General features: G+C 34.1%; 1 protein-coding gene across 2 annotated transcripts in view; it reads right to left on the minus strand.

Moving 5' to 3' along the window:
* Positions 1-527: 527 nt before the first annotated feature.
* LOC149806343 (uncharacterized) overlaps positions 528-25,250 on the minus strand; it is a 204,096-nt gene continuing 179,373 nt past the window's right edge. For both annotated transcript variants that reach the window (XM_089951805.1, XM_089951815.1), the window contains 3 exons: positions 23,897-24,060; positions 9,983-10,118; positions 528-8,829 (listed from right to left, as the gene is read on the minus strand). In XM_089951805.1, coding sequence (XP_089807931.1) covers positions 8,743-8,829; positions 9,983-10,118; positions 23,897-24,060 — 387 coding nt within the window. In that variant the 3' untranslated portion in view covers positions 528-8,742. The remainder of the gene's footprint in view (positions 8,830-9,982; positions 10,119-23,896; positions 24,061-25,250) is intronic.

Consider the following 25,250-nt stretch of genomic DNA (forward strand, 5'->3'; position numbering starts at 1 on the left):
TATTTGGCACATATAAAGATTCCACCATTACTCTTTTGTGCATGCACAACAGCACATGTATCTAAGTCTTAGGCATATCCAAAAGAGTTCATTAATTGTTTTATATTCCCAATTTCTGAAACAAAAAGAATAATAACATACACAAGTTATCAACCTACGGTTGGAGGTCTGGATTACAAGCAATGAAATATATAGGCCACGATGACCTAGTGTTCACAGTGGGCTAAAGTGAAACATTTACATACCAAGTTATCTGGCTCTACAAGTGATAGCAAACAAGAAATATGACTCAAGCACAAACCATAACCTCAGTGTTGTTGGTAAAGAGATGGACATTTGGGACAGCATTATCAATCCATAAATCAGAATTGATTTGCAATCAGGACATAAATTACAATGGGCAAAGCTGGGAAATATGGAAATAGTACAGAATTGCTGTGGGATAGGACTGAATTCAGATGTGTGGTTTTTGGAAGATACTGAATAGTCACAGAGGACTTATTCTCCACCATAATCACAAGGATAAATTATAGTATTTCTTTTTATTCATGTTTATACAGCTTAACTAAAAATCTAAATTTATACATAATACAAAGAAAACATGTGATTTTTCTTACAAAATGAACAACTACAGAGAAACAGCACAAAAAATAAAAACTGCACCAAGATTTACAAGAGCTAAGAATAAGCATGAAGACCAATCTGATTACTTTTCTTATTCTGACTACAGGTCAGTAACACTGAAAAATCCTCTATGCTAGACAAATATCTACATGGGAATTCATGCCATATAGAAGACAGCTATACTAGCTTCCAAATAATTGATGAACTAGTATGACATGTTAGCATAGTGGGTGCCAAATTTGTCACAAACTACAAAAAGCATTCTAACTTGTTCCAGTATTATTTCCTGATCAAGATATGAGTCTGTTCATTCATTTTAATTAGGATTTTGAGCAAATAACCTTGAATGTCATTTAATGTATCACTCACTTATAGGTTCAGTCTAACTGCAAACAGCAAAGACCATGATCTGCATTCACATAATGCTCTGAAAAAAAACAGGGTCTATGACACTTCTTAGCTGATTACTTCCAACAAACTGCATAGACCCAAATCTGCTGGTGCATTATGTGGTGACTGATCTGGATCTGTGTAGTTTGAATTTGAGTGAGTATCTAAAGATCAATGCATTACAGGTCAGCCAAGCTGTGTCTGCACAGTCAACAGATGGGAAGGCATAATATGGAAAAATCAGAAAATGTGCTTTACTATCATGAATACTAAACTAAATTACTGGCATTCTACAAGTTCTTATCAATAATACAAACATTACTTCAATTTTCAAATAGTGCTTTTAATATATTTTGAACCATTTTATGTAAAAATTAATTAACTTCTTTACTTAAAAGAAACTATAGCTAAACCATTCTATTGTGAATAGCCTGCCATTTAGACCATTTCTAAGAATAACCTGACTGGAGCAGATGTCCTCACTCACTGAACCAGTTTTTGTCATCCATCTTTAATGTAATGTAATCCACTGATTGGTGGGATTTGTTTTATTTCAATTCATGATTTTCATTTTCACATTTTATACCCAATGCTTTGGAATACAAACATTTGATCTAGGAATGATAATTTTAATGTGTCCATATTTAATTCCTAATGCATACATTTATTTGGCCATTAAGTACATGTAATAAATCAAAGATCCATGAATAAGGGATGATGATTATCTCCCCTTATTCACTGTCTATTCCATATATGCAAACTCTGCATGCAAAGTAATGTTAGAAAGATGGATTTATTGTGATTCAGGGAAGTTTTTTGAATAAACACAGTTATAAGTCAATGGTGACTGTTGCTCTTTAAACTTACTCTAAAAGTGACTAAAAGCAAAGAAGTAACACAAATGCTTCAGATTTCAAAAGGCTGCTGACAAAAATTGACAGGATGCCAGTAGAGTATTATCCGAGTTGTCTTTCTTGAGAACAGTTATCTGCTATTTACATTGTTAATAATAATAATCCTTTTCACTCTATAATTCACAGCTTAATGGAGATTGCATACTTCTGTATTAGTTCTCTTACCACTTTCTGAATCACAACAGCCTTTGATGCATTAGTTCTCTTACTACTTACTGAATTACAAAGTCTTTGATGCATTAGTAGTTAGAATATAAAAAGCCTGCAAATATGTTTAAAAATCATTAAATTTGAAAATGACTAAGTTTGAAAATGACTAAATTTGAAAATGACTAATCCAGATATAATGGAAAGCAAGTTGGTCTCTTATAGTTAAAAGAAAATTCATGTCATTGTGTATTATGGTAATAAAATTGTTAAAATAAACTCCGAAAATTGATAAACCTGTATCAAGTGGTATGAATAACATTTTGAGCAATAACTAGACTGATACATGTTGCTTCTATAAATATGAAATATAAGAAAAAGGTTTTTGGTAGAAAAAAAAAATAGAAAGCATATAAATTCTGATGGATAATGGAGGAAATTGTCTGTAATGCTTGGTGATTGATATGTAATTACATTAAAAAAATACTACGTTCAAAAGATAATCAGGAATGAGTTCTTGCATCTATAATGAAAACCTGATACAATAGGTAAAAATATGAAACTTTCTAAATATCAGGTCAACATGGAAAATGTGTACCCTAACAATGGACAAAATTTAAGATTGGAAGAAAGTAATCAATTCTATTTCTTTGCTATCACAAGCTGGCTGAAGTGTATGATGACAGAAACTAAATTAGAATTAGCCTCATCTTAACTCTCATGACTGAAGGGCATATACAGTTCAAATTTACACATTTCATGAAGAAAAAAGAATTATCAAGGGATCAAACATTCTACAGATGCTGTATTGTAACACAGTTTTTCCTTCTTGAGAATTAAGCTCTTCAACAATGAAATTAATGTAAAAATTTGAGATTATAAACATGCATGCAAATTATAAAAATATCAAGATTTGTTTCATAAGAAATTTAAGTTGTGGCAAAAGTCATCTTCATAAATACAAAATTGACCGTATTCCTTACAAAACAATAGGTAAATTAGAGAAGGAAACCATGCCATTTCTTTTTACCTCTGAAACTACCCCTAGGATGGCATCCAGAATTCAATACCATTGTTGTCATCAATTCATTCTCATGAAACATCATTTATGATTACCCTCTCTCAATCACTATAGAGAGGATTTCAGCTTACAAGGAAAAGAAACTAAATGATGCACTAATGCCAAGACACACCTTTGTTCATGACTGATCTAGATATACCATATATCCTTGCTTATAAGTCATGTCCACTTGCAAACAACAAAAACCCTGATCTTCCATCATAAAGTACTGGCATATAATGGTCTTTGCTGTTTGTTCTGATTAATATTCTTTCCTAAAGTACTGGCATATAATGGCACAAGTAGAGAGAGAATTTACTCGGACTCAGAGCATAAGCAAAGACAAAGTTTAGAACAAACAACCACATGGCAGAATGTGCACATTGACAATCACAGATAATCTTTTGGAAGGTGAAAAATGAATACATGATCACTAACTGTCATATCAAGTTTACATTACATTTGTAATATATAATAAGTCTCCATATTTTCTCTTTGTTAAAGAAAGAAATGCAGTTTCATATGATTACACAAGTCCAAGGTAAAATATTTTTTAACATTAATGTACAACTCTTTGAAGACTAAATTTGAGTTCAATTAAAACAAAATTTGTAAAATGAATTTCAAAGACTCAAAAGTAAATAAACAAATACATTTAAAAGCTCACACAATACTTTAGTCACATTTTGTGTTGTGGATAAGGATTTAAACCTGGGTCATTGTTATAATGCCCGGTTAAAAAATTTCAACTTACACATATTCTAACAACGTATAGCATACACTTGCCACAGCTTAGATGATAGTATGGGAGTTTTTTTTTATTTCAGGTTTAGACAATCAGATAATTTTCATGCAATGGATAGTGTCCACTTACCCTTGCCAAACAATGGACTCAACCAACAATCAGCATAGTGCAGAGCAAGCATATTGCTGAACAATCAAACTTTAGTTGCTAACTTTAAAACTGATTTTGAATAACCAAGACCATTTTAGCTGTGTTGAAATGTCAACAGGCAGGCATTTAACAATCGACAATCTTTAATAGTGTATCACCCACCCAACTGTGAACAATATATGCCTACATCACATAATGTGATGGTAGATCTATATCTCCGTTAGTGTAGATTCTCATTTCACAGAATGTGATGGTAGATCTGGATCTCCGTTAGTGTAGATTCTCATTTCACATAATGTGACAGTAGATCTGGATATCCGTTAGTGTAGATTCTCATTTCACATAATGTGACGGTAGATCTGGATCTCCGTTAGTGTAGATTCTCATTAGTGTAGATTCTCATTTCACAGAATATGATGGTAGATCTGGATCTCCGTTAGTGTAGATTCTCATTAGTGTAGATTCTCATTTCACAGAATGTGATGGTAGATCTGGATCTCTGTTAGTGTAGATTCTCATTTCACATAATGTGACAGTAGATCTGGATCTCCGTTAGTGTAGATTCTCATTAGTGTAGATTCTCATTTCACAGGATGTGATGGTAGATCTGGATCTCCGTTAGTGTAGATTCTCATTTCACAGAATATGAAGGTAAATCTAGATTTCCGTTAGTGTAGATTCTCATTTCACATAATGTGACGGTAGATCTGAATCTCCGTTAGTGTAGATTCTCATTTCACATAATGTGATGGTAGATCTGGATCTCCGTTAGTGTAGATTCTCATTTCACATAATGTGATGGTAGATCTATATCTCCGTTAGTGTAGATTCTCATTTCACAGAATGTGATGGTAGATCTGGATCTCTGTTAGTGAAGATTCTCATTTCACATAATGTGACGGTAGATCTGGATCTCCGTTAGTGTAGATTCTCATTTCACATAATGTGACAGTAGATCTGGATCTCCGTTAGTGTAGATTCTCATTAGTGTAGATTCTCATTTCACAGAATGTGATGGTAGATCTATATCTCCGTTAGTGTAGATTCTCATTTCACAGAATATGATGGTAAATCTAGATTTCCGTTAGTGTAGATTCTCATTTCACATAATGTGATGGTAGATCTGGATCTCCGTTAGTGTAGATTCTCATTAGTGTAGATTCTCATTTCAAAGAATATGATGGTAAATCTAGATTTCCATTAGTGTAGATTCTCATTTCACATAATGTGATGGTAGATCTATATCTCCGTTAGTGTAGATTCTCATTTCACAGAATGTGACGGTAGATCTGGATCTCCGTTAGTGTAGATTCTCATTTCACAGAACAATAGAAAATGTTAGGCCTGGCTTAACATTAATCTGGGGTAAATCCTACATCTAATGTCAGGAACTGGATAAAAGCAATCACTTGTTGATTAATAATGGATTAATTTGTTCACATGGTATCTTGCCAGAACTGGATACTTTTCAAATAGCCCTTAGGCCCCGATGAGCAGAATGTCTAAAACGAATTCTGACTAAAATCAATCACAGACATCATAGTCAATTTATTTTGTTGAATGTGATATGTTCTTGATCAAATTTATTAATCGGAATAGCACTATCTAAAGTCTATGTAAGAAGAATCAAAGTTCTGAGAATACTGATGGGTGAGGGATGAGCTGATACTAGCCTATGTAAGATCAGTCTAAGAACATAAATTGAGAGATACTGATATTTATGGTCCTTTGGAGATCATAAAGAGTCTGCTGTCAATAATAACTGTTATATTTGTAAAAAAATCTTTTTAAATTATACATCACTAGAGAATTTATGTTGACATCTGAAACATTACTGAAGGAATTATTATTTCCATTTCAAACATTTTCTGTCAGTGGAATGATATCACGAGAGATATCAGGTCTAACTGTTAACCTAAAGTTTAGCTGCCTCCTTTGATATTTTGCCTGAAAAGTAAGTGGATCTATACTTTGTGTCTAATTTTTAGTAAGACCATTATATTTGTCATTATTGTTAGTAATTTACATTAGTAAATAAAACTGGACACTATACTAAAAGGCAAGAAGGGAATGAAATCCCTTCGAAGCCAAAACAATAAATAAAGGGAGAAGCTAACTATCATAATTTAATGCATACAAATTAAAATTTTAATTTGATTACATCATTTAATTTGATTAAATCAAGATATATATATATATACACACACACACAGTACAGTATAGACTGTTCATTATGTTCTTGGAAACTTTTCTGGGTCAGAACATCTGGGTAATTTCACCAGCCAAATTCCTAATGTATTTGAAAGGATCTGTAATAATGTTCCATTTTTACAATGCTTAATGTGCCGAAGCTTTCATATGTTTGGTCTGCTTGAGAAAATTTACTTAATCATAATTTATATTACCTGACATGCTAAAGCCAGATAAATAATAGCAGTTGTTTAAATAATAAAGGTGTAACAACAAAGGCATCGGAGTAACAAAAGCAAGATAATCATATGTCATTTGTAAATTCGTAAATAACAAAGACCTAAGAATGGTGGCAGGTAACAAAGGTGTAATAATCACACCTCATTCATAATCAGTACTTCAGAATTATAGGTTGTTTTTTTTATGCAATTAAAGGAAAAATAATAATTGTTTTGTTTTATTATGTCTTTTTAAACTAAACTATTAGAAATATCCTTTAGCTATCATTCCATGCCTGTATGTTTGTTGTTTAAACCGAGTAGAGCATAATAAAAAAACACATGACAATTACTTTCTATCCAAATAAATAAAAGACTAAATTACTTGTCATTATGTTATTGAACAAAGACATTTTCACATAAAAGTTTCTTTCAAAATTCACCATCTGGAACATGTATTTGTTGACACTTTTATCAGATGGTAAAACATACAATTCTTTTCATTTTTTCTATGATAACAAGTTTTTATACAAAAGTATCTTGTTTTTGAAAATGTTATCACCATCATGAGTTCTGACATTAATCATATCAGTATACAGTTTTTACAACACGTATGTCTAACATGATCAACATGGACAAGTACAACATGCACGTCTAACATGATCAACATGGACAAGTACAACATGCATGTCTAACATGATCAACATGGACAAGTACAACATGCATGTCTAACATCATCAACATGGACAAGTACAACATGAATGTCTAACATCATCAACATGGACAAGTACAACATGCATGTCTAACATCATCAACATGGACAAGTACAAAATGCATGTCTAACATCATCAACATGGACAAGTACATAAGCAATAAATATGGATACAACATTTCTCAATGTTCTGAAAATCCCAGTCTCCTGTAAAACGCTATAAACAATCTTTACTCTGTGTGTTTGTATATATATATACACACACATACACAAATGCACACACACACACATACATACCTACATGTAATGAAACTAATTAGATGCAAACATACACAGGAAATGTTCAAAGTATGTGACACAACATGGACAAAAATATCTTTAGTACTGACAGGATAAGAAAGAATCTTTGGAAAAGTGGGCTACATATTCTATGCCTGAGCAAAGATCAAAATAAAGTTTGTACAGGTATTGTTAAAGCTTTATATTGCAAGCTCTTATGTTAAGGCATATATTAATATATAGATTTTTCAATGCGTATGCTATGAAAATATTCTGTCAACCAAACGTTTTGTTGTGAAATCAAAACAGTAAAGCATTGGGAAGCAACCAAGGATCCTCAATTGATTATAATGATTTTAGTTCCTACTCTTTAGCAAAACAATAATGTTGATCTAATTATGAAGCATTCCAATCGTTTAGAATAAACAAAAAAAGGCCTTTACTTACAAAATTAAAATTAAAATTAAAAAATCAGGCTGTATACCATACAATAATGCATTGTTCCTTTTGCTAAAGGTAAGGAGCATTCATGTATCCCATAGAAACATATCTCAATGGCATCTTGTGCACTGTCATTCAGTGACATCTTAAGAAGGCAGTCAGCTGAATGCATCTAAGACTTTGCCTGTTGAATAATAATCTGATTATTTTGACACAAATACAAAACATGCCATTAAATTAACCTGTGTCTTCCAGTTAAAAGAATAACCAATTCAAAAATGTGACAAACATACTGGCAAAATCCTTGAAGAGTTTAAACTTTATAAGAAAACCTGACTGGGTCTTTTGATGGCCTGGAGATCATACAATTCTAAGCTTGCTTTATGAGACTGAATTTCCACTAACAGCCTATTAGGAGTGGCACTTTTGATTGTTAAAAAACAAAGGTCAAAACAAATTCCTAAGCTGGAGCTTCCAGGTCAGGTCTATGTACTATAATGGTACATCATCTATTTATCTAGAATGCATGACTAACTGAAATACATGGGCACTGATCCTTTCATTCTTTTACAAGAGAATAAAAACTAAAGTTTGGAATAACCAGAAAAACTTTGCAAAACTGTTTTAGCATGCATGAGTAAAAATGAATTTCATTTTTTTAATGATCTTTTATCGATGCATATAGTAAATAGCAAAAGACTGAATTGACTAAAGTTCATTTTTATGTGATTGGACAAAGATGGAGGGTCACGTCAACGTAATAACCCTACCATACAACATTTCACTTTTTTGTCTTTGTGAGATACAACTGGCTCTTAATTGACAATTAATGACAACCTATGTAATCATGTCTTCTTTTCTTAATGTTATTTTTACATGTACACATTTTGATAGATCTGTTTCTGTTCCTTTTCATCTAGATACTGAACTAGGGTCTTGTAACAGAAATTAAGCTGCTCCTGAAACAGAAAACAAGATATTTATAGAACAAATCAAAAGTACCCTATCAAAGGAAAAATGTAATGGATTTTAAAGTTGAATTGTGAATGATCTTTGAACCATCTTACTTAAATATCGACCATATATATATATGTATGTATGTATGTATGCATGTATGCATGTATGTATGTATATAGCAACCATGCATATGTCACAGTATCAGAGTAAGATGGCTCCAAAGGTAATATAACTTGACATTTAAGACTTGTGATACAGGTAAATGCATGTAAAATAAGTATATTATCTTGGACTTACTTTGATTCAGCATCAGGTGTGTCATCTGAAAGATGCGAATCTTCACTGAACAAAGCAAGAAACTCGTACACTGTCATTTGAAACTTTTGAACTTAAAAGTTAAAACCTTCTCTGGATAATTGTTGGTCAGTCCCTACTTGCATTTACCATTCACTCCCTTTACGGTCTGGTTTTATGGTGTGTTATGCATGCATGGAAACAAGCTTAACATTCAAACTGAGCAAAATATGGTCTCAGCTACAAACTGAAACAGGTAAAAATATTGAACATGCAATAACTGCATAATAGCTAAAGACTAGATTTCTGTCCAGTGTGAATTCTAGTTTGCCCACATACATCATATATAAACTGATAAAACGGCAAAGCGAAATCCCAGTATAAAAAAGAAAACCAAATAGTGCAGGGTTGCAAAACTCAAACATTTCCATGGGCAAGAATCGACCTTGATTGGAACTATAAGGCCCGCACTATGAAAGTCTTGTGTCTATATTAAAAGCATCAATATACATGCATAAAGAGATGGGCCAATTTCTGGCAGGCCATATGTTGTGCACCCTGAGAAAGTAAATGGTAGATATTAGTCATATGAATATAAGGCCTCACAGGAATATACTCTGATGACTAGTGTATATCAATAAAAATAATTTCCTGGGAACAAAAGTTTGCTAATTATTTTACCAACCTGTTTTTGTAATTTGACTAGAACAGGCTCAAAATATATTTATATATGTCATTCAACAAACATATCAAACTTTAATAACAATAAATTTGCACTAGAATATAAAGTGTGCATCAAATGACTCGGTAATAAAATACAGTGTCAGCTTATTCAAAAGCATGCAACATGCAACACCTTACTTTATTATGGACCAATGAGGGTCGTCTGCTTCTCAACTTGAGAATGGTCTGTAAGAGGTTAATTCTACCCTCCATTTTTAGTTTCTCCAGAAGAGTGGATATCACACAGTAAAGTCCACTCCTTGTGGAGCCATCCCTGTAAAGATGAAAAGATTATAAATATGTATTATCTGAGACATGAAACAAAACTGACTGACACAGAATCAATGTCAGTGTAACACAATATCAACATGGCATGTTGGACAAAGCAGACTGACACAGTAACAATGTCAACGTAACACAATATCAACATGGCATGCTGGACAAAGCAGACTGACACAGTAACAATGTCAACGTAACACAATATCAACATGGCATGCTGGACAAAGCAGACTGACACAGTAACAATGTCAACGTAACACAATATCAACATGGCATGCTGGACAAAGCAGACTGACACAGTAACAATGTCAACGTAACACAATATCAACATGGCATGCTGGACAAAGCAGACTGACACATAATCAATGTCGATGTAACACAATATCAACATGGCATGCTGGACAAAGCAGACTGACACATAATCAATGTCAGTGTAACACAATATCAACATGGCATGCTGGACAAAGCAGACTGACACATAATCAATGTCGATGTAACACAATATCAACATGGCATGCTGGACAAAGCAGACTGACACATAATCAATGTCAGTGTAACACAATATCAACATGGCATGCTGGACAAAGCAGACTGACACAGTAACAATGTCAACGTAACACAATATCAACATGGCATGCTGGACAAAGCAGACTGACACATAATCAATGTCAGTGTAACACAATATCAACATGACATGTTGGACAAAGCAGACTGACACATAATCAATGTCGATGTAACACAATATCAACATGGCATGTTGGACAAAGCAGACTGACACAGTAACAATGTCAACGTAACACAATATCAACATGGCATGCTGGACAAAGCAGACTGACACATAATCAATGTCGATGTAACACAATATCAACATGGCATGCTGGACAAAGCAGACTGACACATAATCAATGTCGATGTAACACAATATCAACATGGCATGCTGGACAAAGCAGACTGACACATAATCAATGTCGATGTAACACAATATCAACATGGCATGCTGGACAAAGCAGACTGACACATAATCAATGTCGATGTAACACAATATCAACATGGCATGTTGGACAAAGCAGACTGACAGAATATACCACTGGCTTGAATAAAAATTGAGAATGATATTGATGGAAACAGATGATCACCAACAAATTTAAATACAAAGTACCATAAATGGTAAATTATATGACTGCCCCATGTTTCACAAGTTCATATGTTGAGAAATGAAATTTTTGCGCATAAAACTTCTTTTATCTTACAGTCAGTGATATTAACCATTAATCATTTGAATCCAAATGTAGTATGCTGCTCTTTAACCTATGTGTAAGCTGTCCACAAAGTTTGATCGAGGAATGTCATGTAAAATTAATTTTACTGTGTAGAAACTAGTTTTCTTCTTTCATTCAGTGACCATGATCTTGTGACCTTTCGACCCCTAAAGCAATAAACTTCTACCTTACTGTAAGTGCAAGCCATCCACAAAGTTTATTTGATATTATATCACAAAGAACAGGTGTTATTATGCAAAGGAGCTTGACCTCTGATTCTTTTTAATCATAAAATCAATCACCTTTTATCTTACTGCAAGAGCAAGTCATCCACAAAGTTTGGTTGAAGTATGTCATGTAACTAATGTTAGTGCATGGAAACCATTGTTTATTCTTCAAGTCAAAGTGGTCTGGGAGTTTTAACTTTTGACTCAACAAAGTTTGGTAACTGTAGGTGATAAACGGGAAATTATCTTTCTTCTTTTCATTAAGCATGACCTTGACTTTTAACCTTTTAAATCCAAAATTAATAGGGTTCAACTTACCCCATGTGCAAGCTATTGACAAAGTCCCATAACATTAGATAGTGAATAACGAGTTATTGTGCGGAAATAATTTTCCATATTTCAGTCAAAGACTTTGACCTTTGAGCAATTGAGATTATATTTTATAAGTCTGTTCTATAAGCTGTAATGGCAGCTACAAAATCTGTTCTATACTTTGGAATGGTACCTACATAATCTTGTCTACACTCTGCAATGGCGACTACATTTAGCAGTGTATTTTACAACGATTGTTACAGTATGCTCTATACTTTGCAACACAGCTATATAGCCTGATCTATAATTTGCAATGACGACTACACAGTTTGTTATATACATGTAATTAGCAATGGAACCTACTGTCAGTCAGCTCTATAATTTGCAGTGACAACTACAGTTTGTTATATAATTAGCAACGGAACCTATTGTCAGTCTGCTCTATAATTTGCAATGACAATAACACAGTTTGTTATATAATTAGCAATGGAACCTACTGTCAGTCTGCTCTATAATTTGCAATGACAACTACACAGTTTGTTATATAATTAGCAATGGAACCTACTGTCAGTCTGCTCTATAATTTACAATGACAATAACACAGTTTGTTATATAATTAGCAATGGAACCTACTGTCAGTCTGCTCTATAATTTGCAATGACAACAACACAGTTTGTTATATAATTAGCGATGGAACCTACTGTCAGTCTGCTCTATAACTGGCAATGACAACATCACAGTTTGTTATATAATTAGCAATGGAACCTACTGTCAATCTGCTCTATAATTTGCAATGACAACTACACTGTTATATAATTAGCAATGGAACTTACTGTCAGTCTGCTCTATAATTTGCAATGACAACTACACAGTTTGTTATATAATTAGTGATGGAACCTACTGTCAGTCTGCTCTATAATTTGCAATGACAACTACACAGTTTGTTATATAATTAGCAATGGAACCTACTGTCAGTCTGGGGCCCCGAGTGGCCGAGTGGTCTAAAGCGCTCACTGTTCTGGATCACTGCCATCTCATCTCTGTCTGCGTATGTTCGAGTCCAAGGCTCGGCTAGCGTGGGTACGTGGGAAAGCCTGCCAGTAGCTTCTCGTGGGTCGGTGGTTCTTTCCTGGGTTTTCCAGGGTTCTTCCTCCACCAGTTATACTGGCTGCCATATATGGCCTATCTTGTGCTGAAAAATGGCGTTAAACCCTAAAACAACAACAACTACTGTCAGGCTGCTCTATAATTTGCAATGACAACTACACAGTTTGTTATATAATTAGCAATGGAACCTACTGTCAGTCTGCTCTATAATTTGCAATGACAACATCACAGTTTGTTATATAATTAGCAATGGAACCTACTGTCAGTCTACTATATAATTTGCAATGACAACAATACAGTTTGTTATAGAATTAGCAATGGAACCTACTCAGGGCTCGAAATTAGCGGTAGTCTGCTAGCCCGAGGCTAGCAGATTTCCTGTCGGACTAGTAACTTTCATAATGTTAATAGTCCGATGGGCTAGTAAATTTCAGTCGTCAATAGTCAGTGTTTGTTTACGCCATTCTCTAATAAAGACTTGACTTAGCAGATGTTCTGCAGAATCAAAGCAGTGGCCATTGTAAACACAGTCATAAAATATTAGCATGAGAAGATGAAGTCAATTTCTGCCTCGGAAAGGTGCATTTCTATAACAAGAATCCATCCGATTTTGTGCATTTCACTTAACAGTGCCAATTATTGTCCCGTCATTAAGAACGGAAGTTTGGTAATTGATCCTAATTAATCTGATAACAAATTAAATGATGTGGTATCACACCTTATTCACTTGACCACAGTAACAAACTACAAAGCGGTATACCACACAAAAGAACATGGCAAAAACTATTCAAAGAAATTAGTTTGCACGTTTTTTTTGTTTACGGATCTTTTTCTTTTTTTTCCCTCACTACCCAAACGTTCCAACAGTCACAAACAGGAAACTACATATTTTACATTTCCACTGAAATAATTATAAGAATTAGATCCAATTTATTACGATTACGTTATTGACACATCCTTTCGATTCAACTACTTTTTCTATGATGATAAGAATAATTTTTATATTTTTCCCTTACAAGAATGAACAAATAATTGAATACACGTGGAGATATCCAAGCAGAATGCCGTACATTTGTTGGGAATTAAAATCTCTGAGCATGGGCATCTAAGATTTGAAAATTTTCCACCTTATTATTAATTTCAACAATACACTGAGGTTCAATTTAGAAACAATTACCAAACTTACGACTTATGATACTGTAATTGGAGCTGTTAAATACAATGCGCCAAGTGTCAGATGGCTTTGTTTGATGGGAACACACCTTTTCCAAGCTGAAACTAACACTATCTTCTGATGCTAATATTTTATAACAGTGTTTACAATAGCCACTGCTTCGATCATGCAAACATCCGCTTAAGTTGTCTTTTTTAGGGAGAGGCCATTTAATTGTGGGAGGGGGCAAAGACACGTGTTTTGAAATGTGTTTCTTGCTCTGACTTTTTTATATAAAGGACAATGTGTCATTTCTTTTCTTGCTTTAAATAATTCGCGTCAGCTATACTATAAACCTCTCGTATTTCAAAACAAGGCACAATTCCCTCCTTATAAGACAGGCAAAATGTGGCATTTGATTGAAGGTGTTCAGCCACCGGAAAAAAAAACAAAAGTTGAATGAGAATGATGAGGAATAATTCTTATGATAGGGAAATGCGTAATGGAAAATTTCAGATGAAATGGACAAAAGACAGGGAATGGCTGAATTATGACAACGAAAGGGATGTTATGTAGTGTAACTGGTGTATGCAATTTGCAAAACACAAACACACAGAAAACATCCAGTTTTGTTGCAGGTTGTTCGAACTTTAAAACTGAATCGGTAAACATACATGAAAGCTGTGTGACATTGTTTTTGGAACAGGACTAGTAAAGATTTGGCAGAACTAGTAACTTTGTCAATATGCTAGTCCTTCTGGCTTTTTGTGTTAAATTCGAGCCCTGCTAGTACTGTTAGTCTGCCCTATAATTGGCAATGACAACATCACAGTTTGTTATATAATTAGCAATGGAACATACTGTCAGTCTGCCCTATAATTTGCAATGACAACTACACAGTTTGTTATATAATTAGCAATGGAATCTACTATCAGTCTGCTCTATAATTTGCAATGACAACTACACAGTTTGTTATATAATTAAAAATGGAACATACTGTCAGTCTGCCCTATAATTTGCAATGACAACTACACAGTTTGTTATATAATTAGCAATGGAATCTACTATCAGTCTGCTCTATAATTTGCAATGCCAACTACACAGTTTGTTATATAATTAAAAATGGAACATACTGTCAGTCTGCTCTATAATTTGCAATGACAACTACACAGTTTGTTATAAAATTAGCAATGGAACATACTGTCAGTCTGCTCTATAATTTGCAATGACAACTACACAGTTTGTTATAAAATTAGCAACGGAACCTAGTGTCAGTCTGCTCTATAATTTGCAATGACAACTACACAGTTTGTTATATAATTAGCAATGGAATCTACTATCAGTCTGCTCTATAATTTGCAATGCCAACTACACAGTTTGTTATATAATTAAAAATGGAACATACTGTCAGTCTGCTCTATAATTTGCAATGACAACTACACAGTTTGTTATAAAATTAGCAACGGAACCTAGTGTCAGTCTGCTCTATAATTTGCAATGACAACTACACAGTTTGTTATATAATTAGCAATGGAATCTACTATCAGTCTGCTTTATAATTTGCAATGACAACAACACAGTTTGTTATATAATTAAAAATGGAACATACTGTCAGTCTGCCCTATAATTTGCAATGACAACTACACAGTTTGTTATATAATTAGCAATGGAATCTACTATCAGTCTGCTCTATAATTTGCAATGCCAACTACACAGTTTGTTATATAATTAAAAATGGAACATACTGTCAGTCTGCTCTATAATTTGCAATGACAACTACACAGTTTGTTATAAAATTAGCAATGGAACATACTGTCAGTCTGCTCTATAATTTGCAATGACAACTACACAGTTTGTTATAAAATTAGCAACGGAACCTAGTGTCAGTCTGCTCTATAATTTGCAATGACAACTACACAGTTTGTTATATAATTAGCAATGGAATCTACTATCAGTCTGCTCTATAATTTGCAATGCCAACTACACAGTTTGTTATATAATTAAAAATGGAACATACTGTCAGTCTGCTCTATAATTTGCAATGACAACTACACAGTTTGTTATAAAATTAGCAATGGAACATACTGTCAGTCTGCTCTATAATTTGCAATGACAACTACACAGTTTGTTATAAAATTAGCAACGGAACCTAGTGTCAGTCTGCTCTATAATTTGCAATGACAACTACACAGTTTGTTATATAATTAGCAATGGAATCTACTATCAGTCTGCTTTATAATTTGCAATGACAACAACACAGTTTGTTATAAAATTAGCAATGGAACCTACTGTCAGTCTGCTCTATAATTTGCAATGACAACATCACAGTTTGTTATATAATTAGCAATGGAACCTAGTGTCAGTCTGCTCTATAACTTGCAATGACAACAACACAGTTTGTTATGTAATTAGCAATGGAACCTACTGTCAGTCTGCTGTATAATCTGCATTGGCAGCAACATTGCCAGTAGCAATACTGCACTGACAATTTTCTTCTGAAATACTAAAATTCTAAACTTAATTCTGCATTTAATTTATCAAGATGCCATTTTTCTTTACACAAATGTGGTTCCACACTGTATGGCTGGTAAACATAAGTGTTATGATTTATATTCAATATGATTGCTAGACTGCAGAGATGCTGCCAGGATTTTATCCAATAGGGAGAGCTCCCTCCATGTCACCAATACAAGGGTGGGGTGGGGTGGTAGAATAAAAAGAGGGCGGGAGGAAAAAGCTATAGATCAGTATTTACTTAACACTTAAATATCCATCTATGTTTCTTCCTGCTCCACTCTGTTATTTTTATTCTTTGTTGAAATCAAAGTTCTCTTGAGATTTCCCCTTTTTCTGTATAAGAATGAATCGGTTGACTGAGCATAATCTGTTCCTTTTCTGTGTATAATTGCAGTTGCATCAATTGATAAAAAATGTAGGGAAGACTTCCATTGGTCCAAACATAACCATGTGATCAGACCCAGTTACATGTATTTCTGTATAAATTATATGGAGAACTACTTTATACTAACTTCTATAAATAGTCACATGCAAGTAATTAATGTAAACACTGAATCGGAAGGCAGACACACTGCATGCCTTTAAAATCAAATAAAAATGCTTGGTTCACATTTTATTTAGAACATTTAATAAATTGATTAGACAGAATCAAATAAGAAATCTTCATAATTTTTCTGAAGATATGTAATTTCTTCTTTCAAAATCTGCCAAGAACAACACTGAGTCTATGTTGTACAACACTTACACTGCAGCTTGTTACAAATGAATTTAAAACCATAGGTAGATGGATGTAGGGATTAGGAGTTTTTTTCTTTCTCAAAGACTAACATTATAATAATCGGATCCACAGTTCTACAATGTAAGATGTTGACCTTGATAGTTACAATGTGGGGGTGGGTGGGTAAATATCCAGCTACTCCCCCAGGGTAAATGTCATGGTCAATGTCTTGCACTGTTTGACAACTGGACCTCCATTACTATAACCATTTAATTTCATTTGTAAATAGCCCTGTAGGTAACCTAAACTGTAATGAACATGAAAAAATTTAAAGAAACAAAAATTGGTTACTCATGTGTGTGGACAATAATGATTCGGCCCTGTCACAATGAATTCATGACATTATAAAGAACTGCATTTATATGAGTGGAATATTATTTTTATCTTTCAGTTTTTCATGGTAAAAGCTCAGTTGCTGACTCACACAGCTTACATAATGCCCTTTGGGTGTTATTTGCTGTGTAATTTGGCAACTGACAGTTAATACCATGATAAACTAAAAATACAACAACATTAAACTCTTAAATGAACATTGTTCTGTGCTAAGAACTGTCATTTCAAAGTCTGCTGTTGGAAAGGGGTTAGGGTTAGGGGCAAATGCTTAGCCAGCTGAGCCAGTTTCAGCAAGTTGAGAAACAGCTCTATATCACTGTTTTCTACAATTTTCCACCGTTCACAGGTATTGTCACTTGGATATCTCTGTTCCAAAATAAGATTTCTCCATAAATCAAAGCTCCACCTAAGTTTCACTTTCTTGAATCATCTGTTCCATAATCATGTATTAGTGTTTGAAGTCCATCAATCCCATAGTCTGCTTGTTCTGACAGAAGTATTTTGATTAAATAAATATTTTGACTTTTCTTCTCTTTTTAGGTTCTTATTTATTCAATTTATCATAATCCTTAGAGTGCTACCGGTATGTAGTTTTGTATCACAAGATTCATCAGGGATGAATTGTTTGAGAAAAGAAATGAAAACTACACTCTACTGTTAAGCTGTCTTTATTTTAATCTGGTGTTGTATTCTGCCTTTTAAAAATTTAATTTCAAAATATCACTGAATAGACAGTTGACCGTCATGCCATCCACATTTGCCACATTTTGGGGTTAAAAATCATCCACTTGCATTTCCAGTAATACTTTCCCAGCTGCAATCATCTGATATAGTTCAAAACTTCTAAATCATTGTTAACACTGAATCATCAGCCAGAATTTGCCAAACAAATTTTAAGTAGCCCATATTGCTATATTTTGTTTACTGGCTAAAGTCCTCTATACCTATCTGACCTCACTCATATGTACACTCCATTTAGAAACTTATGCTCCTCTACCAACACTCGCATTCTCATTCGTCCCACTGTTAAAATGAAGTCATACATTCTTTTTTCGTACCAGGGCCCAGCTACATGGAACAAATTGCCCACTGACCTAAGACACAAGGACACTCTAATCTCATTAATGATTGCTCTTAAAAGTCACCTATTTTGACTACAAGAACAGACATAAAGACTACTAATGTTTACCTCCTTAATTATTGTCAGCATATTTTATGTTGTGTAATTTCATGGTGTTTGTTTTTGTAATCTTGTCATTGTATCTATTTTTATGTTATTGAATAATTTAAAGTGCTTAGAGCTTTCAAAGATTAGATGCTGTACTATGTATACATCATTATATTTATTTTAAACATGCATTTGTAAAACTTCCTTGCTGATTACAACATTCAACCTTAGAAAGAATGCATGTTCCAGGGCCCAATGTACCAATCAAATTTAATTTAACAATCAATTCATGTCAAGCCAAAGTAATACAGATGTATAAACAGTTGCTTACATTAAAACAGACATATGTCATGACAAGTGCTATGAGACCTCTACCAGCAGCACAATTTATGTCATGACAAGCACTTAATGGTCATTAGTTAAATAAACATTGAATATTGTCCAGAGTAAATTCTTATATGCATTACATGAAATTAATTATTGGGAGTTCCTGCACATCACAATCCTCCAGATGCAAGAAGCTGAACAAATTTGGCACAATTCACATTCTCTGGCAGCACCTCTAAGACTGTATTCAAAGGCAAGCCATGTAATCAAATATTCCAAAAGTTCATGTATACTACTGTAAAAACTGGAAACTGGTGTCTTTGTTCAAAACCTTAAGATCTTGATGTTTTGCCTGAAACTTGACCAAAATAAAGTCCCTACTTTTTTAAAGCAGGCAAAATCATTTATTGTTGATAGGCAGGCAAAGTGCTAAAAATAATGGATACAGCTCAAATGGCTTTTGTTTCAGTAAGTTTACTATTAAACCTGGCCAAGTGGTCTAAAGCGTTCACTATTACGGATCAACCATTTCACCTCTCTCTGCAAGTGTTTGAGTATTGGTCCTGGCCAATGTGGATATACGAGTGTGATGTGATGTGATTTGGATTTTTAACATGGCTTTAAAAAAAATCAGTCATTTCGCTACAATGTCTGCAATGTGGCAGTTTATAGTGATGTCTAGCACTGGGGCATCATGCTGCAGACATATAGCAGGATGTCCCAGCCAGTCACATTATCCTGACACCAGGCCGACCATTCCTAACAGGGGCCCCAAGTGGCTGAGTGGTCTACAGCACTCTCCGTTACGGATCACTGTTATCTCACCTCTGTCTGTGTGGGTTTGAGTCTTGGATTCAGCCAATGTGGGCACGTGAGAAAGCTTGCCAGTAGCTTCTCATGGGTCGGTGGTTCTTTCCGGGGTTTTCCTGGGTTTTTCCTCCACCATTAATACTGGCAGCCATGTATAGCCTATCGTGTGCTGAAAAATGGTGTTAAACCCTAAAACAACAACAACAACCATTCCTAACACTAACCTCTTAAAGCTGAATGCCAAGCAAGGCAGCTGTTAGTACCATTTTTATAAGTTTTTGGTATGACTCAACCGGGAATTGAACCCACGACTACCTGCATCCAAGGTGGATGCTCTTACCACTAGGCCACCGAAGCGGTCGGGTATGTGAAAAAGTTTGCCAGTAGCTTCTCATGGGTGGTTGGTTGTTTCTGGGGGTTTTCCCGGGTTCTTCCACCACCATTAATACTGGCCACCATGTATAGCCTATCTTGTGCTGGAAAATGGCATTAAGCCCTACAACATCAACAACAACCATTAATCCTAATTTGTAAGTAGATAACAATGAGGAAATGCAGGATTGTGTTCTGACCCTGAAATGGGTAATTTTACCAGTGTGATGGAAACAGAAGACAAATGGGCTGCAGAATGAATGCAAATGAAAAGGTGAATGCATCTTGAAGAAAACAGGTAGTGCAACATGCAGAAAAATGCATGATAAACAAATAAGGAACGAAACAAAAATATGTGTGTGTGTGTGTATGTGTGATTTGGATTTTTAACGTAGCATTAACAATTTTTCAGTCATATCACTAAAATGTCTGCAGTGTGACAGTTTATAATGACGTCTAGCACTGGGGCATCATGCTGCAGACATGTAGCATGATGTCCCACCCAGTCACATTATCCTGATGCCAGGCCGACCAGTCCTAACACTAACCTTTTAATGCTGAGCGCCAAGCGAGGCAGCTGTTAGTACCATTTTTGTATGTCTTTGGTATGACTCGGCCAGGGATTGAAAAGTGCAAAAGACAATTCTTTTAAGGGCAGTTGCTAAATTTCCACAATTAAAGCTTTCAAATAATATTCCTATATCAGATTCTTTATGATGACAGACATTTTGTCACTCCTGTTCCTGTCAAGGTAGACACAACAACTGCCACTGATGTGATGACATTATTACTAGTTGTACATGAAATCAAATTTGGTGATAAAGACCCTACAAATACATTTTTACATTTATTTAAAGTTACACTTTTATTTATCATAAATTTAATACTGTCTTTGAATATGTGTTTTTTGTTATTTTTATGGAGTACATTTTAATTACAAGATATAAAAGCTCAAGTTCTCCCCCTTTAGCATGGTTGAAAATGGAAAACCTAACTTCAGTAAATGCATTTACATTTCATTAACATGAAAGGAAACAATGAATGGAAGCTATAAACACGTCAAACTACAATTCTGATGCAACTGCAAAAAAATATATGACAAGATGACTGATAAAAATGTGAATGGAATGCAACTGAAATGAATTTCAAATCCATTTCAAATGCAAAATGAAGCACAGATGCTATGCAAATGGGATACAGATTTAAAAATTATCCATTTCAGGGCATATATGAAGTGAACAGACAATATAAGAACAAGAAAGAATTCTAAGTTCATAAAGGTTTTAAAAATGTGCCAAGTTAGAAAAACTGCTCAAATGGCATGAAATTATCAACCTGTAATCTACGTATGCATACAAACATGGAAACAAAATATAATTTGCCTACTTCAAGTTGCTTTGCTTTTTTGAGCTAACAAGGATTCAATTAAAAATAAGTCCCAAAAGTTGTAGCAGTTTATACAAAACTGAAAACTTGCTAAAATGATGTAAAAATCTTATTCGTCTACATTAAGTGGATATAAAATGTTGAATTTTGAATAGGATTGAATCTTAAAGTTGAATGCATTGAGCATTAAAATTTTATCACATTTAAGCCAGAAAAGTCTTTGTGAAGGGTCACTTTGACCTTTCTTCTTTTCTACCCCCCCCCACGTGTCAGTGTTACAACTTTAATAGCTAGCATTTATGACTCACTGAAATTCGACCAGGGCATTGCTATGCTGTCTGAGAAAGTAAACATTTGAGCCACCAACCATAACCACTTGATAGGAATCCATGTCAAATTATCATTTTTCAAAGGGAAATTGATATGCACCATAGTTCACAGATTCTGTCTAAAATCTGATGAAAGAAATGATTATCTTGGGATAATTTAAGAACTGCTGCTTACAATTGGCCAGAGTAAATTAAGGCATACACTTTGAAAGTAATGTGAATTTATAGTGATGACCTTGGTTGAAATTCTTTTAGTCTTAAATTTTCTGAGAGAAGAGAAGGTTGGCTCCAAGGAAACTAAAAAAGAATAGTGCTTTCCTTGTTAAACAAGAAAAAAGGACCAGGTGGCTGTCTTATAAGAAAAGATGCACAATTTCTGAAAGAGAACATCATTAAGGTAAGCAATTTTAATTTTTCACATAATTTTCTATTTTTGATTGTTTGTTTTGTGCAAATGTGTTTAATATGACTATAATCCGTATTATGTATTGTTTATTCAATTTCATGGAAATCTGTTGATGCTAGAGCTGTTATGCAACTTATCTCTTTAATTTTACAGTTACTAGTTTATTGATAGAACTGATAAAACTGAATATCGTGAGTTAACAATATTTATATCTGATTTTGTAATGCTTAAATAATCTTATAAGTTAGGGATTGTTGTGAGCTAGAATTTTGTGAATTTTTTGCAACAGTAATCGAGCATGTGGTAGCGAAGATAAAGAGATATAGTAATGTTATATATACTGCTCACATGTTAATTTATGGCAGGTCGCTGTGAAGCGAGGGTGATGTTTTATCAGATTAAGTCAGAATTTATGCAGTGAGGATAGCTAGTATGCTTCTGAGTAATGTAAATGAGGGAATTTATGTACGTGTAGAAAGTGATTCATATAGAGATTTAGGGGTAATTTTGTCCTTTAAGGAACAGCTTTCTGGGGAGAGATGGGACAGTCCGAAGATGGAAGTTTGAAAAAAGAAATGACTAGGAAGGGGTGAAGCATAGAGAATAGGAAGGCTTGAGGAAATAGGAAGATGTGGATACATGGTCAAGGAAGAGATTATGCAATCAGTCGTGGACATGGCGCTCTTTTCATCCACTGCTATTAAATTCTGTTGATATAGCTTAAGTTTAATTGGAATTGTCGCTATTAATTTGTTTTGATTAAATTTGTTATTTTTCTTGTCTAAGGGGGCTCATATTGCATTATTTCTTCCCAACAGTCTTACTCAGTTCTCTGTTGAAATTCTATCTTTCCACTCCCACAGGGCTATAATATTGAGGGAAGTCATCCTATAGATAATGCCAGCCAAACCCCAATTAACCATCCCTCTTACTAAGAGGGCAATGTTACAGTGGATTTTGTGCACTCTGGCTAATAAGCTTCCCAGGTCAGACAGACAGACACATGTGGAGACAGAGGGATAGACAGCACTAAAATCAAGATTCTTCTGCTGCATGCGATGACAGCATACAAAATGTACAAATATTCTAATATGTCTTACATGCAATGAGAGCATTTAAAATGTACAAATATTCTAATATGTCTTACATGCAATGAGAGCATAAAAATGTACAAATATTCTAATATGTCTTACATGCAATGAGAGCATAAAAAAATGTACAAATATTCTAATATGTCTTACATGCAATGAGAGCATAAAAAAATGTACAAATATTCTAATATGTCTTACATGCAATGGATAATGGATGGCTTCTGTTCACTGTTTGATTCCCTTTGCCACTGCCCAACAGCAAAGATAAATCCTAAGAACAGGTTGATATTCTGGGGAACAGCTGTCTCAGATGGCCAGTCAGTGTAGCAAAACTGCTTTACAATCAGGACATTTTCTCTGTTCTGAAAAACACAATAATTACAGTTTAGTCATAAAATTTGCAAGGTTGCATCTTTAGCATTTGTCTTCAAATCTAGAGTAGTTCTCATACTAATAACAACATAGACACAAAAGAGCCCACCTCTCCTGAAAAAAAAAAGAAGAAAACAACAGACCTAAATAAAATCACTTATTTGGCTGATGTCTCCAATGAAAGATCAGTTGTCCAAGAAATCTGGGTAAGCAGGATGCTTGCTATTGAAATTTCTTCAACTGCTGTTGATTGCATGTGTTATAAAACAATTGATTTCCAGGTTTCGCATGTTTATCCTCATCTTTACTGGAAGGAACATAGCACTGAATATCCAATGAAAGGCCCCTATATCAATATGTCAAAGATGGCCGAATTATGTTCAGTGATTATGTTCATAGATAATAACTGTAAATGTTTTCTGTCTTTAGTAACAGCAGATATATTTGATGGCAGAACATCATCATCTGCACAAATCTGAATGGCATTTAAGCTAGGACACTTTCTGTCAGACTTTACATAGTCTTAATGTGAATGGCATTTAAGCTAGGACACTTTCTGTCAGACTTTACATAGTCTTAATGTGAATGGCATTTAAGCTAGGACACTTTCTGTCAGATTTTACATAGTCTTAATGTGAATGGCATTTAAGCTAGGACACTTTCTGTCAGATTTTACATAGGTCTTTTGCAGAAAAATTATTTAAGGCTTTAATATTTTTAGTAATAGCAGCAGTATTTGATTGCAGATTACATTGAAATTCTTCCCTCCATGCGTGAATGCTTCCTGTTAAAATGTGGTCAAATTCTGTTACATGGTTTTTCACAAGTTGTTGCAAGGATTTTCCATTTTCAGTAATGGTGGTCTTAGTTGACATGAATTGGCATTGTTTATACAAATTTGAAAGCACTTAATACCAGAATGCTTACAGCCAAATGTGGTCATTTTCTGCTGTTGAGCAGTGTATGAAAAATATAAATTGGTTCTGTTTTTTACTAATAGAAACCATATTTAATGTTGAATTGGCAGTGTCTGCACAAATTTTAAATCATTTGACACCAGTATGCTTTGTTATAGTTTGGTCATATTATGTTAACATTAAAGTGTTTGTTTTTTTAAATTTTAGTTTTAAAAACTTGTGGCCCATTTGATGGAGGAGTGTAATCTTTAGCATAAATCTTA

The sequence above is a fragment of the Sinohyriopsis cumingii genome, chromosome 1 (assembly GCF_028554795.1).
Source record: "Sinohyriopsis cumingii isolate HCF-2022 chromosome 1, ASM2855479v2, whole genome shotgun sequence".
NCBI classification, from domain to species: Eukaryota; Metazoa; Mollusca; class Bivalvia; order Unionida; family Unionidae; genus Sinohyriopsis; species Sinohyriopsis cumingii.